Source organism: Hydra vulgaris, chromosome 07, assembly GCF_038396675.1.
Source record: "Hydra vulgaris chromosome 07, alternate assembly HydraT2T_AEP".
Taxonomy (NCBI): domain Eukaryota; kingdom Metazoa; phylum Cnidaria; class Hydrozoa; order Anthoathecata; family Hydridae; genus Hydra; species Hydra vulgaris.
This window is the reverse complement of record NC_088926.1, coordinates 26,047,135-26,065,419: the sequence shown is the minus strand read 5'-3', so window position 1 is coordinate 26,065,419 and position 18,285 is coordinate 26,047,135. Positions and strand designations below refer to the sequence as shown.

General features: G+C 29.4%; 2 protein-coding genes across 7 annotated transcripts in view; both read left to right on the top strand.

Moving 5' to 3' along the window:
* LOC100197652 (single-stranded DNA-binding protein 2) overlaps window positions 1-18,285 on the top strand; it is a 45,823-nt gene that overhangs the window by 2,955 nt on the left and 24,583 nt on the right. The gene's annotated exons all lie outside the window — the stretch shown is intronic.
* LOC136082655 (uncharacterized) lies at window positions 13,871-14,410 on the top strand. Its single transcript, XM_065802070.1, has one exon. It carries the CDS (start codon window positions 13,871-13,873, stop codon window positions 14,408-14,410), a length of 540 nt encoding a protein of 179 aa, XP_065658142.1.

The following is an 18,285-nucleotide window of genomic DNA, read 5'->3' as shown; positions in this document are numbered from 1 at the left end:
ACTAGCTATTCCAAAGAAAAAACGTGATTCCGGTGAAACTATTGCTTCACAAGAAACTTTAGACTCTTAGAAGCAGTGAGAGTGTAATCGAAGTTTTTAATCTAATTCCAATAAAATGTAGATTAAAAAGAAAGTTCCAATTATCTTCCAGATACTTTAGTAGTATCTGGAAGATACTACCAAAGAAAAATTAAAACGCAAATATTTTTTTAGAAAACTTATTAAAATGGAAGTTTGCAAAAACTGTGGCTCCTGAACTAGAGGAAGTACTTATCAGTTTTTTTTAACAGTAAAAATGTTGTTGAAATAAATATTCCTCTCTCCTAGATGAATTTATTTCTACTCAGTGAGTATATAAATAAAGTGATTCCCTAGAAAAGTTAGTTATCTTATCAATATTAAATCATACTATGTACAGTGTTGTAAAAAATACTTTCAAAAAAGTATTTAAAATACAAATACAAATACTGGATCAAAAAAGAAATTAAAATACAAATACAAAATACACTCAAGCAAAGGTATTTAAAATATCAAATACAAAATACTCAATATAAAAGTATTTAAAATACAAAATACTTTTGGTAAGCGAAAAATAAAAAAAAGGCTATTGAAAGTGCATTAAGGCAACTAAAGTTTAAAATGACAATAAAATCTATTCTAAATGTTTGTTGACTTTCAACAACAACAGTTCAAAATATTTATCTGATAATCGATTTCGGCGTGGCACAGCAAATAAGGCTCCTTTAGAAAATAGGCGTTCAACTGAAGCAGACAATGGAACAGCTGCATTAACATCTCTGAAAAGTTTCTTAACAACTGGATATTGTTCCAAACATGCTAATGAAGGTGTGTATAAACCATTTTCAAGATATTGTAAACACTCGATAGTGACTGCTGACTGACTAGTTTGTATGCAGCTTGTTTTTGGTGATTCGAATTCAAAAAAATCATCAGTTCCAGATGTCGAAGCTTCATCAGCATCTGCAGAATTTTTAGCAAAAATGATTTTTTTTACCTCTTCTATGAAGACTTTTTTAACCCAGTTTTTCTTTTCCACTGGAACCCATCGTAGTTTCAAATGAGAATGAGATGCAGCTGCAATTGCGTAGATTCTGGATGAACTATCGTATGCAAACAAATGTGGGAAACGCTGATCTATATTTGAAATCAATCCCTCAATTAAACTTCCACTGTGGATAACATTTGGAATAAGAACTACAAGTTTCTTTCGAACTTGCTGAACCGTTGAACAATTATTTTCTCCTTGCAGTTTTCCCAGAGCATCAGCAATAGGTTTCATATACTGCTTGTATTTTTCCAATACCTCCAATTCCACTAATTTGAAACGACGCAATTTCAATGCATCCATGATTTGGGGGAGCTTTTCTTTTACCCTTGGTTCCAAAAGTCGACATATGGCATCATAAGTTGAATTCCATCGAGTCTCCCCTGGTGTCCTCAATGAAACTTTAGTTAAATTCTCCACAGCATCCGATGCTTGTGTGCTTTCGCTGACACGTGACCACAGTTTTACGGAAATACGTTATCGATTAAGAGAAAAAGATAGCGCATGCAATACTGGCGACAAAATTTGGCCATCCTATTTTGTTCTATCAAGATGCTGATTCCATTTATGACTTGGAAGTTACTGTAAAGGATGTACTTAAATATATAAAATATCTGATGAGAGATTTTAAGCTTTAGTTTTTGCCTTTAAACAATAAAACTGCATTCTGGCTTTAAAGGTTTCGATCAAAATATTCTACTGGTTCGTTACATAATCTTTGAAAAGATTAAGGTGACTCTGGTCATCCAAATCTTCTTTTAGCCCCTGTCTGCTTATATAAATATATACATACATATATATATATATATATATATATATATATACATACATATATATATATATATATATATATATATATATATATATATATATATATATATATATATATATATATATATATATATATATATATATATTTATATATATATATATATATATGTATATATATTTATATATATATATAATATATATATATATATATATATATATATATATATATATATATATATATGTATATATATTTATATATATATATATATATATATATATATATATATAAATATATATATATATATATATATATATATATATATATATATATATATATATATATATATATATATATATATATAATATTATCGAATAATTTTTTTATATTATTGTATGAACAGCAAAATATATGAAAAATAAAAAAAATCAAATAAAAAAATGCAGATAGAGCCAAAAATAGTATTTTAGCAAGAAAGGAATGAGTTTACATATTTTATTATTCATGAAAATTTGTATTATTCATGAAAAGCGTGTTTACAATGTGTGATTTTAGTTTGTTAGGCACTGCAGTTTTAGACCAATTTAAAATTGATCAGTCACGTATCAAAAAATTTTCTAGTAAATTTTCCTGATAAATTTTAAATTTTAAGGAATAAACTAGTTTTAACCCTCTATTGCATTAATAAAAAAAATGTTATTTGATTAAAATATTTTTGCTTTTTTGTTGTTATGTTACAAAATAAAGAAAAATATTATTATAAAAGTTAATTTTTCAACAAAGGTTGAGAATGACCAGATGCCGATTGGCATCTACTTGCGCTGCATAAGCAATAAAACACATTTTTTTTTTATTTCTTCAAAATATATGAAATTATTTAAATCGAAAAACATAAAAATGTAATTTAAGATTGTTTGAAAATCGTTTTATTTTTAAATATTTGCTACTCCGTATAAAAATTATTGAAACAATTTTTGTCCTTTGTAAAACACAAACTTATTTAGAATTTTTTTGCAAAAAAACACGTAATTTCCCGCTACTACCAATTAGACGACAGCAAAGTCTTTTAAAAGCCCAAGTTATTCAATGGCTGATGTCATCTGTGTGAATGTCAGCAATGCACAAAGACTGTCAATGTCGTGCCTTTTTTATGATTAATAAAGTTGAATCTTTTTACTTGTTCCTTTTCATTCTTTGCATAAACTTATAGTAGAATGAAAAAAAGTAAAGCATGTGAAAAAGGAAAATAAGAAAACAATGAATGAAAAAAGAAAAAGTTTAATAAATAAGGTATGATAAAAAAAAATTCTAATTATTCTACTGTTAGCTGTAGTGAATTTTCAGGACAAGTTTGAATTGCATAAAGATTATTCTGCTCAACTATATGCTACTCCAATGTAACTGGAAATAATAACTCAAAAAATTGCATATGAGTTTTTAACTCCAACCTATGAGCACCTAGGTTCTCATCTCCTGAAAATAGTCTCTTCTGAAAATCTCCTGAAATTTTCTGTCTGTTACATCTTTTGTAGTTTTCCACTAGAGTTTTTGTTTTACTTTGGCTTTTATTTGCGTGCTGGTTAAAGGTATGCTGTCATCTTTTCTAGTTTTTGATGAAAGTGTGTCTTCAATGTTGTTGCATTCTTCTGTACTTTCATCATCACTTATTGGAGGGTTATAGTCCTCGTCATGCTGATTGTCATCAGACAACTCACTGTCATCACTTTCATCAGACAACTCACTGTCATCACTTTTAATAGGAATTATTCTTGCAATAGTTTTCTTAAAGGTTTATTTTCATAAAATGGTTGAACATTTATGGTAGGGTAGCAATCTGCTAAATCAAAATATAAAAAATTATTGCATGTATTAAATTTACTCTATCGCATAATTACTTTTTATAAGTTATTTTCACAGAATTAATTACTATTTTCACATATTCCTAATATTAGCATGAAAATATCTATTCAATATTCCTACTAAAATGACAAAAAAAGTGTCGGGGTACAATAATTGGAACCCATGAAATAGAAAACAAGCAGCTATAAGTTAATTTTAGCATCACCATCAACTCATGGCTGCTAAATATGGTGATGCATTTGACGTAACATATTCAATTTTCAATCATAAATAAATATCATTAAGAAAATTTGCATTTAAATTAAATCTATCAAAAGCATACACAAAAACATAGTAAACCTTCACCCCAATAGAGACACGTTAACAAAAAGATAGTAGCATTTCAGTAGCATTTCAATTGAATTTAGGCAAGTAAGTAGCATTTTACAAAGTTGACAACGTTCTATTAAACAGAGCGTCATCTTGCACGTCAGATATAACTGATAAATATTCAAATAACTAAATGAAACAATATGATAAATCCGAAATTGATCACGACAAAACTTCACATATTTGCAGCTGCAGATGAATTGGGTTTTAATGGTAATAAATAAACAATTTCAAAAGTCAAAAAGGGACATAAACGCTTTTAAATTTTTACAATGAAATAATTAACTATAGTTTTAAACAACTTCGTCAATCTATCAGGTTTCTGCTTACGGTTTCTTGATTGTTTATAAATGAAAAAGTTACTTATATCAATCATGATGTAAAGATAGTCCAACTCACCGAGTAAAAAATAGATCAGACTTGAATGGTTACAAAAGCTGTTCATCCTAGCAGTTAAAACACTCTTGTATTAGATAATCAGAGCGCTCATGTGTTATTGAAATTGAAGTATGCAGTGATTGATTGCACTGCTTAACATCTAGTTGAAAGCATATTAATAAACACTGGACGTGAAAATATATTTCTACTTTAAAAATATTTTCAAAAGGGTATTAAAATCATATTATTAATCATCAAAATGAAATAAAGCTAATTTTGCAAATTTATAAAAAATGCTACATAAATATGGTGAGTGCTTCACCAGAAAATATACTCAGTCAGTTCAAAAAACAGGGTTATTTACTAATAATAAATCGAACATTTTCATTTAAAAATTGAAATAATAGAAACCTTTAAGGATCCAGTACCATCATTGAGTGCATCATCAATTTAATCATAAATACCCAAATCCCTTATTTCAAGTACGTTGGTTAAATACTATTAGAATACTTGCATTTTTTATAAAATACGTTAAAAATATGCAACGAAAGCATTTCTGCAATAGGTTAAGACCACTGGTAAACATTCTAACAAATCAAAAATAAAGTATGCAAAAATCAATAGAGAAGCTTTGATTAAACAATACAAAATGCTCGGCTGATGGAAGAAACACAAAATTTAAAAAAACAACTACTCTTATAATTATTTTGACGGTTGTAATGATTTCAACGATTATCTATCCAGTAAGCATTTTTTGAATGAACGTTTTTTTTTGGTAAATGCTACAACAAACAAAAGCGTCCTTAGGTGCAGCTGAGACCAAAATCGAAAAGGGATAGAAAAGTTTTTTTTTCTTCTTTCTTACCATTGCAGGTGCACCATAGGTTTTCACAACAACTAATAGGGAAAGATTTAAGAGCATGTTTTAAGCAGATATTAAAAGTAGGATATTATAAATTTCTTCGTTGTATACTAAATTTTATAAAAGTTATTGTGTAAAAGTTATTGTGTAAAAGTTGAATAATAAATTGTAATCGTAAACCTACTTATACTTCTCTTGGTTTTATTTACTAAGTTTTATATTTTTTTATTTACTAAGTTTTATATTTTTTACTTTCTAAGTTTTATATTTTTTTATTTACTAAGTTTTATATTTTTTATTTTCTAAGTTTTATATTTTTTTATTTACTATGTTTTATATTTTTTTATTTACAAAGTTTTATTCTCTTCATAAGACTCAATTTAAACCCATTCTAAAGTTTATACTACTAATCCACCACTAATTCACCGCCAATCACCACTAATCCACTGATTAGAGAATTTTGAGTTTGCATTTATCATTTAAATATTTATAGTATAGTAACTTTTTATTTATGTGTAAACTAGAAAACTATATTCTCTCAATTATTCTTAAAAATCTATTTCCACATTGTTAAATATAAAACAAAAAAATATATGGTTTTTGATCTTAATGATCTAAAATATCAAAAAATGAAAATATCTCTTAATTACCAAATATAAACAATGTGGTAAAAAGAATTTATTATCTTGATAGCATATTGAGAGTCACACTTACATTTGTGGTCATAGTTGCAGATCTAATTCCTTCTAAATAATGAAGAAGAAAAAACTTCAATACAATCTTTTAAACATAATTTAAAAAAACGTTAACTTTATTATGACATATATGTAAATATATGTCATAATAAGTATTATGACATATATGTAAATATATGTAAAAATATGCGATAAACAAATAAAATAAAATAAAAACAAAATTAATACTTGAGAATAATTTGTGAAAGTTGTCCTTTACGTTTGCTTTTTATAATATGTATTTATAAATGACATCAACGGGGGTAGATATTTAGACTTATAAAATCCAAATAAAATTGTAAATATAAAAGTTTATAAAGCTAGATAAACACACATAAAATGCAGTAGCAAATCTCCCATTAGGCTAAGTAGGCTGAAGTCTTAGGCCCTCTAGAGAAAAGGGGCCCCGAGGAGAAATAGTCCAAGCACCAAACACTAATGTCCACCTGCGCTGCGCTAAGGAATAAGATAATAAAAAATAATCCAAATTAACCACCACTGAAAATATTTTAGACAAAACGTACTTTATAAACAGTTACAAGCAGTTCAATTCGGGTGAATCTCAGCAAAGAGAAGCGAAATAAAAACGAGACGTAAAAATTAATAAGATTATAAGAGTTTAGATGATTTTGTATTATTATTCAGAAATATATATTACATAAATGCAAAATAGTTTTTAACGCTAAACTCACTTTTAACTGATCTAAGCACATCCATATTTTTTGTAAACATATTTTTTGGCAACGTAGATACCGACTGCTCAGCCAAAAATCTTGTTCAGTATAGAGACAAGGGCTGCATGCAAAAAGAGATTGAAAGTTGTCTAAAATTACTGATACTATTGGTGTTAGAGTAAAACATACAATATAGGATATTGGCTAAAGTTAATTAGTTCTGAGTCAATTTTTGCCTAAACCTGTCATCTTTGTTTTTTAATAGAGTTAAAAGAACAGGCTACTAAAACTGAAAAATATTACTACAACATTTTAGAACGGGTAGTAGCAGCAATAAAATTTTTATCTGAATGCGATTATGACGAAAAGTGGGACTCTTCACACAATGGAAATTTTATGGTCCTTATAGAACTGATTTCAGAATTCAATCCTTTCTTAAAAGAACATCTAAAAAAGTGTCAAACTGGGGCGAAATAATATACTACTTACTGTCTAATCTAACTGAAATCTACTACTTACTTAACTGTATATGAAGAGGTAGTGCAGTAGATAATTGATGTCGATGTCATGACATGTCATGATGAGCAGACAAACGATACCAAAATATTATACCCTTATTGTAGATTCCACGCCAGACATTCCTCATACAGCTGGTAATAATATTAAGGTACTTGTTGCTGGCAATAATATTAAGATAACGGAAAAATATTTGAACGAATTACAACCTTTCGTTTGTGCGTTGCGATGGAAATAGCAAAATATTTTGGAACTATTAAACACATTTACATCTATTTCTCTGCATCCTTACACCGTTGGAAAATTTTGAGTAAAAGAACATCACTGACATTTTGACTAAAAAATTTAAGCACCTTTAGATGGTCTTCTCATTATGAGTCAGTTTATGCGGTTAAAGTTAGCTGTCAATTATCTATTAAATTTAACAAAACACTACAATCACCTGGTTTAGATATATGTGTAGGACACGCCCTATTCCATTCACTGAAGTTATATATAAAATCTTTACGTAAAGATTCCGAGCTAAAAATAAAGAATTTGAGAGCAAATCAGCCGAAATGAGTCCACAGGTCAAAGAAAATTTTAGTGATATTTTTAGAGGAAGAAAAAGATATTTTTACTTTAAAATATAAGTTTCGTATAGAGGTATTTAATGTTTTTTGGATAAATTGGGGGCTGAACTTGAAAAAAGAAGTGTTGTATACAAGAATATTAGAGATAAATTCAAATTTTTGATGAACCTGGGTAAAAGAGGTTCTATTATTGAACTTAAATTAATGGAGTTCGTTATGGAATTATATAAAAATGATATTGGAGAAGAACTATTAAGTGAATGCAGTCAATATCAGCATTATTTAGATATGGTATGCTTTAAACATTGAATTAAAACTGTTGCAAAAATGAAAAGTAAAAAAACTTCTATAAATGTTGCATTAATACCACATTAATAATCATTTTTAGGGTTTGCGCCAACTGACCCCGGGTTCAGGTAAGTTAATGAATTATTTTTTTTTGAGACCCAAGATAATGATCCTGTCAAAGGATTAGATAAAAACTTTTTTAGAAACTAACAGTATTTTATCAATCCTTTTTTCTTTTGAAGCCTAATAATTTTATGCTACCAATAATATGTACAATATCATAAAACTTTAGGTGCCTCCTAAGGTGTGCTAAAAAAAAGTTTATAAAAAAAATACATCATCGGAATAATATCTACTAGATAAGAGTTAACATACTAAATTGCAGTGTCCATATGAATTTGAAGGTGAAAATAAAGTCAGTGTTCTTACTTATTTAACATGAATAAAAACGAGTAGCTTTGAAATCAGCACGGAAATGGAAATAAAGTTTTGAAAATTTTATAAACAAATCATAAGATTTTTAAAAACAAAACTACGATATACTTTGAATTAAGCTTAAGTTTACATTTAGTTTAAGTTTCTGTATGTAACTATTTTTTTTATGCAGTATGTCTCTTTAAAGAATAGATCAAACATGGAATCAAGATAAAACATGGAATCAAGATAAAACATGGAATCAAGATCAAACATGGAATCGAGAACAAACATGGAATCGAGAACGTGGATTACATAAGTTTATTAAAGCTACAAGTATAAGAAGATAAAAATAAAGAATAAAATCTTATGATCAGGCACAGATTTTTGATTTACAGAACATTGTATTTAACAATATAAGATGGTGTTTGTGTGCGTGCCTATGTGCGAATCTGTCTAATTTACAATCACTTTCGTGATTGTCTAATAAAAGTTAAATTGGATCATCTTTAGATCTTTCGTTTTTTTGTATGTTTTTTCAGAATTTTTAAAACAATAGTCTTGTCAAACACCTATTTAATGGAATTATACAACCTGCTAATAAATAGAGCAGTTTACATAATTCCATCAAATAGGTGGATGACAAGGCTAATTACTACGAACTATATAGGTAATGCTAAATGAAATTCCATTCCGTCTGTCTTTATATTTCATAATAGAAGGTTTCATTACACAACAATTATTATCATGTCATAAAATCAAAGACAGATGGAATAAAATTTCCTTTGGCATTTTCTATATCACACATAGTAGTTAGCTGTCTACGTTTAGCAGACACTTTCCAACTTGTTTTGTTCTACTTGACACGTAAACAGCCTTGCTTGTTTATATGTAAAAACAAAGTTTATTTTAAAGCTTTTAATAAAGTAGTCTTTTAAAATTGTGCCCTCATTTTTATTGAATATTTGTAAAATGCTTAGTTATAAAACCTGGTATACTATTATGCTCTTTTTTATTATAAAATTCACCATAAAAGTAATTTATATATTACATTTTATAACTGATAATATATATAATAACAAAGTTAGTTGCTATATACATTATTTGTTATAAAATTTAAATACACGGCTGGGCCAAAAAAAAGACAAATTCAGTATTATCGCCAAGCCCTTTTAAAACATGAATATAAATAAAAAATTACACTGCGTTGTTAAGTTACACTTTTTTGTTACATTACAACGTAAGATACACCCAAAACACATATATAGATACAAATATAGAAGGACTTTAATATTATTATTTTATCATTTTATTTTATCATTACCTTTTATAATTAAGATTTTAAAATTCAAATAAATAAAAATGAAATAAAATATCAACAACAAAAGAAGGTAAGTTTAGAGCAAGTATTATGAACAGAGGCGTAGGCAGGAGCGAAAGCTCCCCTGCAAACAATTCGGAGCTGGTGGCACTTCTTTGAAATTCAGAATAAGCGCTTTTTTTTATTTAACATTATTTTATTACAGTTTAATTTCATCAAATAAATTGTAAAAAGGCGCCAACATAGCCACAATGTCCTTGTAAAAGGCGCAGATACATGTTTCCCATTTTAGTAGGTGCTTAAAGTTGTCAAATCACAGGTCTATGCTTTTTCTACCGATTTTTCGCGTAATCTATGACTTAAATATCAATCTATTGATTATTGATTATTGATATTAAATCTTAAACATGTCAAATTAAAAAAAAAGAAATTGTCTGGAAGCGAATATAATAAACTAAAAGACGCCAAATGTTGGAAAAAATTTCGAAAAAACTATGGCAGTGTTCAAATATATTTAAAACCTACAGAAACACCAAAAGATTTTGTCGTAGGTGATGCTGATGATAGAGACTCAGTTACAGATCGTGCTGATATACCACCACAACGTAATGATAGTGACTCAGTCACAGAACTCACAGCCGTCACAATTCTTAGAGCTACCCACTGCAAATGCTAAAACCTTTTTTAATCTTATAAGTCTTCTTTAGATGAACTGGGTATCCCAGCAGAACTGTGCATATGGCTAGTCATGATGGCGCAAGCACCATGTCTGGTGAAATTTCTGGCTTGCAGAAAAGAGTTAAAGATATTGCACCATATGCTTTGTTTACATATTGCTGAGCCCAAAATTTAAATCTGGTGCTGATTAATGCTAAAAATTCTAATGTGCAATCAAAATTATTTTTGGCACTTTAGAAACCGTGTACACATTTTATACTTGCAGTTTGCCTATGTTTACTTTGCTCAAAGAAGAGTACCGTCAGAGTGTGGAAAACTTTGCTTTAAGTCTGAATCGTCTCAGTGACACAAGATTGGCATCTAGAAAAGTACCTGTTGTTCTATTTTACAGAATCTTCAAGCATTGATAGTAGTTTTGAAGAAAATTGGTGCAGGGCAAATAAAAAATTGTACAGCCAAGCACCTGGCAGTAGCAATGGAAATTCTAGTACCTCTTCATAAATTCGAATTTGTTGTCCTTTTAGTCTTTTGCAGTAAGCTGTTAACACTGGTTTTTTATCTGTCTTAATACTTACAGAAGAGTACTATAAACATGGTTGTTGCTGCCAGCTACATCAAAGTTTTTGAATCTCAACTTAACAATATTAGAGAAAACTATGACGCTAGTTTGAATGATCTGGAAAAAGAAGCCCTTAACCTTGCTTTAAAATGTAACATAGCAACAGCTTATAAGCAGAAAAGAGTTGGAAAAAAGAAATGTCAGCACAATAAGGAATCAATTTCAACAGTTCATGAAGATTGCTACAAAGTTCAAATGTCTCAAAGTTTTAATGATCCGAAGCATTATGGGGATGAGGATAGTATAGAACTTATCATATTTCTCTCAGAGCAATTTCATATTGATATCACAACTCTTGCTGATGTTGTTCAACAATTTCTTTCATTCAGAATTCTTTTTAAAGAAATGGACACGGAAGAGTTGAACATGAACAATGTGTTAAAATTTATACTAACTAATGATGTCTGTGACATTTACCCAAGTATCACAACATTGTATAAAAAATAGATGACGTTGCCTATTTCGAGTGCATCAGCAGAGAGGTCCATCAGCAGATTAAAGCTCCTTAAGTCATATTTACGGTCGACTATGAGCGAGGAAAGATTGCCGGCCTTAACACTATTGACAATTGAAAGAGACTTAGTGAATGACCTTGATCTTGAAGTTGTGTGAATTTGCCCGGATGAAACCTTGACGAATAAAGCTTAACTAAGTTTCACACACCCTACTATTGTTGTATTGTTGAGAATGATAGTTCAAATTATTATAATCAGTGCTGGCTCTAGGCACAGGCAAGAGAGGCAGCTGCCTCGGGCGGCACTTTCCTAGGGCGGCATTTTGAGTTTTGATTATATATTTTCTGACATCCATAGATAAAAATGGTAGGAATTAAAAGAAAGAAGTCTGGTGATTTCTACAGAAAGCAAAAAGAAAAACGAAGAGAAGAGGATGAACAAATGTCCGAATCTTTAAGCAATTTTTTTAATAACACCAAAAGCAAGTCAACAACAACTATGAGAGATCCTTATTATGTTAGTGTTTGTGATGAAATCCATAAAATTCAACAACAAGTTCAAACTTGGAAGTGAAAAATGAGCTGAAAGGTGAAAAATCTAAATTGGGAGATGAAGCACATTTATCTACGACTTCACAAATTGCATTGCCAGAAGAAGAACAGAGTTTTTAAACTTTACCAACTACAGACCTGACAGATCCTGCCAATTGGCCTGATCGAATTATAGATGATCTTTGAGTGACTCTTGTTAAAAATGGTCCATCAGCACCTAATCCATCTTTTCTATTTCCTGTCAATGTCAACAACAGAAGATTTAATCCTTCATGCACGCAAAAAGTACTCAACAATGGCGAAGTTGTTAAAAGATCCTGGCTTATATACTCTAAAAGAAAAGATGTTGTGTTTTGTTTCTCGTGTAAGTTGTTTGGTGACATGGACATACATTTGAAGACAATCGGTTTTGGAGACTGGAAAAATTTGCACAGACAGCTGAAGGAACATGAAACTTCTAAAAATCACATCTGTTCATTAAGCAAATGGATGGAATTAGCAAACCAACTAGATACCAACAAAACACTTGATGCATCACAACAACGACTTCTCAGTACAGCGTTGGCAGTTAGTTCTGAAAAGATTATTTTCAATAGTGACATTTTTAGGAGAACAATGCCTTTTGTGGAAATTCTAATGTTTTACATTAGAAAAGTAATAGAAACTTCCTAAAACTAGTTGAACTGCTAGCACAGTTTCATGCAGTTATGGCAGATCATGCTCACCGAATAAAGAATGAGGAGATTAACACCCATTGCTTGGTGAAAAGTATACAAAATGAACTCATTCAAATAATTGCAAAACGAATTCGTGAAGAAATTTTGTCAAAATTGAAAATGGCAAAATATTTTTCCATTATAGTGGATTGTACCAAGATGTAAGTAAAGTGGAACAAATGTCAATTGTGCTACGTTTTGTTCAAATGGAAAATGCTGAAGTTAAAGTCTGTGAACATTTCATCGATTTCATATCTGTAGAGCAGACAACTGGTGCAGCACTCACAGATGTTATTCTACAAATGTTGACTCAAACTGGGATTCCAATTGAAGGTTGGAATCTCAGTTTGGGATTGTGTAGACAGGACTACAACAACGGTGCGAATATGAGAGCCTTCTTTGTACCATGTCATGCTCATTCATTAAATTTGGTCGTTAATGATGCTGCAAAATTATCTAGAGAGGCTGAGGCCTATTTCGGAATGGTGCAAGCCATTTATAACTTACTTAGTGGATCATCTCGTAGATAGACAGTTTTGAAAAATTATATTGGAAAAAAAATCTTTCCAAAACCTTAGAGTGCAACAAAATGGGAAAACAGGATTGAAGCTGTGCGACCTTGTTGATACTATGCAGGAGAAATTTTTGATGCTCTTTTTGAAATCAGTCAGGACATTTCTTATGACCTATCGTCACGCCATGAAGCAGAGGTATTAGCTCAAAAGATGAAAAACTTTTGAGCTAATAAAAAAAAAAAAAATTTTGTTGCTGTACTGTGACATGGTTCAATACTTTGAACCAAGTAAACTTAGCAAGCAAAGTTATTCAGAATATTGAGATTGACATTTCTGAAGCCAAACAAACTTTGAACAAAATTTTTAACTTCTTTTGAAGCTTTTGAAAAAGTTATTTCTGATGCAGAATTAATTGCAGCTGAATTTGATTTGGAGCCATCATTTTGATTTGAAGTTTCTATTAAACCAGGGTTTAAAACACAAATGCTTTCTTATTAAACTTGAGATGATCCCATGATAAATCCAAAAGATAGATTTAAAATAGAATGTTTTAATTGCATTTTGGATAGTGCTATAAACTCGATTGAAGAAAGATTTAACCAGTTAAATAAACACAGTGATGCTTTTCAATTCCTGTACGATATTGCAAATATTAAAAAAGATTTTTCAAAGGAAAGTCTTAGAGAAAAATGTTTAAATCTTCAAAAAATATTAAGCACAGATACTTCTGCAGATATTGATGGCATGGAATTATTAGATGAATTGCTTGTATTGTCTGAATTAATTGAACCAAAAATGTCACCATTAAAAGAACTAGAGTTTATTTTAAGAAACAATAATTTCACTCCAAATGTTTCTATTGCTTTACAAATTCTGTTAAAACAGCCAGTATCAGTTGCATCTGGAGAGCGTAGTTTTTCAAAACTGAAATTAATTAAAGATTACTTAAGATCTACTATGTCACAAAATTGTTTGACAGGTCTTTTTTTAATTTCCATAGAAAGTGATATAGCTAAAAAATTAGATTTTACTGAACTATTGTATAAATTATAGTATAAATTTGAATATAATATACAAGAATTATATAGGTACTCACTTATTCACACATTTCTAAACAAATATTTTATAAAACATATTATTGTTACACACCGTGTGCCTGGATGAATCTGAACCTCTATGAAAACACCCCAAAAAACTTTTTGTGTAATTCTTTTATATATATATTTAGTTATAAAAATTATAAAAATGAAAAACATTTCTTGAGAAATTTTTGAGAAATGGCCCTTTAAAACTTGCAAAAGTAAAAAAAGCCATAAAAACAGGATAAAAAATATTTTTCTTTTCTGTGTTGAATTTGAAAAACATGCATTTTTTTCCCTCCATTTTATTATATATTTTCAGAAATTTACTTCCTTTAATTTATTGTAACAGCTCCGTTTTTCAATAACAGAGCATTTTAAGCCCTAAGTAACAAAAAATGAGCTATTATTTAATAGTTTGATTTTAAATATATATTTTTTTTAATTAAAACATCTAAACAATTAATTAAATATATAAAATATTATTAGGTTAGTAAATATAACTAAAAAATCAAACATTATTTGTGAGCTAATTACAATGCCTCCAAAAATACACGATGAAAACCGTGCACAAGTTTGTGCGATTTGCTTTTGCACAAGGGAGAAAAAAAGCAAACAGACAAGTTACTAATACACAAGAGGTTGAACTGAAGGCTCATTTGGTGTCAAACTATTCACTGAAAGATCCAAGGTTTCTATCTGGGCTTTGTATTGACTGCAGATTGGACTTGAACAAAAAAAAATTTTTTTTGTTCAAGTCCAATCTGCAGTCAATACAAAGCCGAGATGAGATTCTACAGTCAATCTATCAATAGCAAAGAACTATGACCTAGAGCTAAAAACTATAACAAGGTATTTATACATAAAATTGCAAATTATTTTTTAATATTTACCAAGTTAATTTTTTATAGAAAATCTATCTTTAGATAATAGGTAGAGGAGGTAGAGGAGTATTTGTTGTTTACTTTGCGTCGGAGTATTACTTTTAATGAAATGTTACAATTGGTTGTTCAAGTAAAGTTTAAAATAAATTGGTAAAATAAGTAGTAAAAATAAACATATTTATATATGTTATAATATAAATAATATATATATATATATATATATATATATATATATATATATATATATATATATATATATATATATATATATTTATGTATATATTATATAATATATTACTCCCTCCGTCTGGAAATATGGTATACATTTCATCAAAAATCGTAGATTATCGCGATATAAAAGTAAATTGGCAAGTGTCATTACATTGTTATAGTAAATACTCATGACAATATAACCTGAAATATTTGACGTAAGCAATATCATTCTTAATTAAAAACTTAACGCTCATACATCATAGACAAATAAAATTAATACCGCTGCAAGACGAGTATGGAAAATTCTGAAGGAAATTTATTAAACTTAGAAAGAAGGGATTCCAAATATAAACAATTAACCAAAGAACAACGTCAAGGTATATTAGAAAAATTATTACAGCAGATGAAGGAGAATAAGCTAAAACACGGTGCAATCAATTAAGTTGCTACTGCGCATGTTCCAAAGAAGCGTGCAATAAAGCCAAATCAAATTTCGAGTGAAAAAAATCATTCTTATTTAATCAAAATGTTTCAAAGAAAGTTAATATAATATACTTGTCATGTACATTTTTTGATTTATTTTATTTTTTCGCAAATGTATGCCATATTTTTGGACAACAAAAATCGCTAAAATGTATACCATATTTCCGTACGGAGGGAGTATAATATATGGTCTGTCTAAGTTAACAAGTATTTATTTAATCACAAATCTCCCCCTCTCTATTTTCTATAGACAAATTTTTAGTTTTTCTAAAAAAAGAAACTACTATAGTAGCATATAATAATATAAAGTTATAAATGGTAAATATATTTAACATTTATCGGTTTTTATCAGGTCTATGGTAAGATGTAAATGCAGAATTTGTAAAATTGATAGCTTGAATGGTCTTCAGTGGAAATTATTTGTCAATAAACAGAAGAATAAATCTAATAACTTAAGATTGTTTACCACACGGATCTGTTCACACTGCTTTGTTAGTACCTATAGGGGATCAAACCACTCGATAGATAAGTGTAAACTAAAATTGGAAAAGTTAGCCAACATTATAAACTTAATTGATCCCAAACTAGCTAATCAGATCAGTTATAAAACTATAAAAACAATGAAAGAATCAGGCAACTCAGTCATCTCCATTACGTCCCCTAGTGGAAAACCTTTGACACTGTTGCCGGAAGAGAACAAGGAAACAATAGTTGAGGGATTTCTGACTGCAGAGAATGTCTCTATAATACAACAGGAAGCTAGGCTGAATGATCGTCAAGTTATTTCAGTTCTGAAAAACTTGAGACTTAAATAGGGATGGAAATGTATTGTTCCTCGTATAAAGGAGGCTATGAGAGATCAGAAAGGAATCTTTGGAAAGTTATTATCTCAGGAATTAACTACATTTCAAGACTCTAATAGGAAAAAATAATCCGACCCTTTTTTTTCTGTTCCAATATCTTGGAGTTTGTGGAAAAACTAGCATATCTTAGGTAATGATAACAATTTTGGTCGTTTTTTGTTTTTTGAGATTTCATATTATTATAAACTAATTGATGATTATTTATATTATATATTAAATTGTAGGGAACAGCGTTTTATTAGAGATGGCTTCAAAGTTTAGTCTAAATCATAACTGCAAGATATTCATAGAGAAGACTCAAATCAATCTTCTATTGCTTAACTTCACTCGTGGCCTTATACTCTTAAATATTGTGTCTGGAATAATGTCATGTGCATCAAAATACCCATGCTCATACTGTGAGTCTCCAAATAGTGAAGGAAGTGAAGCCTGGCAGGCAAATGCTACACTCAGAACATTCGAGAATATTAAAAACCACAAAGAGGATTGGATAACCTCCGGAGGTAAAAAGATCAAAGCAAAAGAGTATACTAACTGTGCGGCAACTCCTTTGCTCTTTCATGAAGATAATCCTGGTGACAGCTTGGTGATCCTTAAGAGTCCACCACCAGCTCTTCATCTTAAGTTGTCCCTAAATCATGTTATTAAGGAGCTACAAAACATTTGGCAAAGACTTCAGGAATGGTTAGCAGGACATTCTGTTCTCTTCAAACCATACCATGGAGACACATTTGAAGGTAATGAAAGTTCTAAGGTTCTAAGACTCCTTAATTGATTGTAGAAAGTACTTCCTATGGAGCTGTCTGGTTTTTAGGATTACATGCATGACTTTTCAAAGGTCATTGACTCTACATTTGGTGTGTCTGTAGATCCTGATTATAAGAATGTTTTAAAAAACCTAAGAATGTTTTTTAAGTTTTTACAAGAAGAGTTTGGAGTATACACACACATATTGAGCAGTTCATTAGCATAACAGGAAAGGGACTTGGTCAGTTTTCAGAACAGGAGTTAGAAAACTCACATTCAGCATTCTTGGAGGTTTGGGAGTGATACTTGGTGAAAGACATTTCTTTACCTAGATATATGGAAAACGACTCCAAGGCTATTCTAAACTTTAATGCTAATAATATTTAGTTACGTAGTATGCAATTATATGTATTTTAATTTTTTTTATCTAAGTTGTACTTAACTGTAAACTATATTTTGCATCACCTTAAAAAAAGATTTTATACCTTTTTTTATTTTTGCGGGTTTTTAAGGGGTGGTTTCTAAAAATTTTCCCAACGAATAATTTTTATTTTTATAATTTTTATAACTAGTAAATGTATGTCAAAGAATGGTATAATACATTTTTTTGGATGTTTTCATAGAGGTTCGGTTTTCCCCAGGCACACGGTGTACAGCTT

Excerpts from the sequence above, each read along its gene's own strand:
- LOC136082655 (XM_065802070.1), top strand. The coding sequence starts at position 13,871 with ATGATAAATCCAAAAGATAGATTTAAAATAGAATGTTTTAATTGCATT.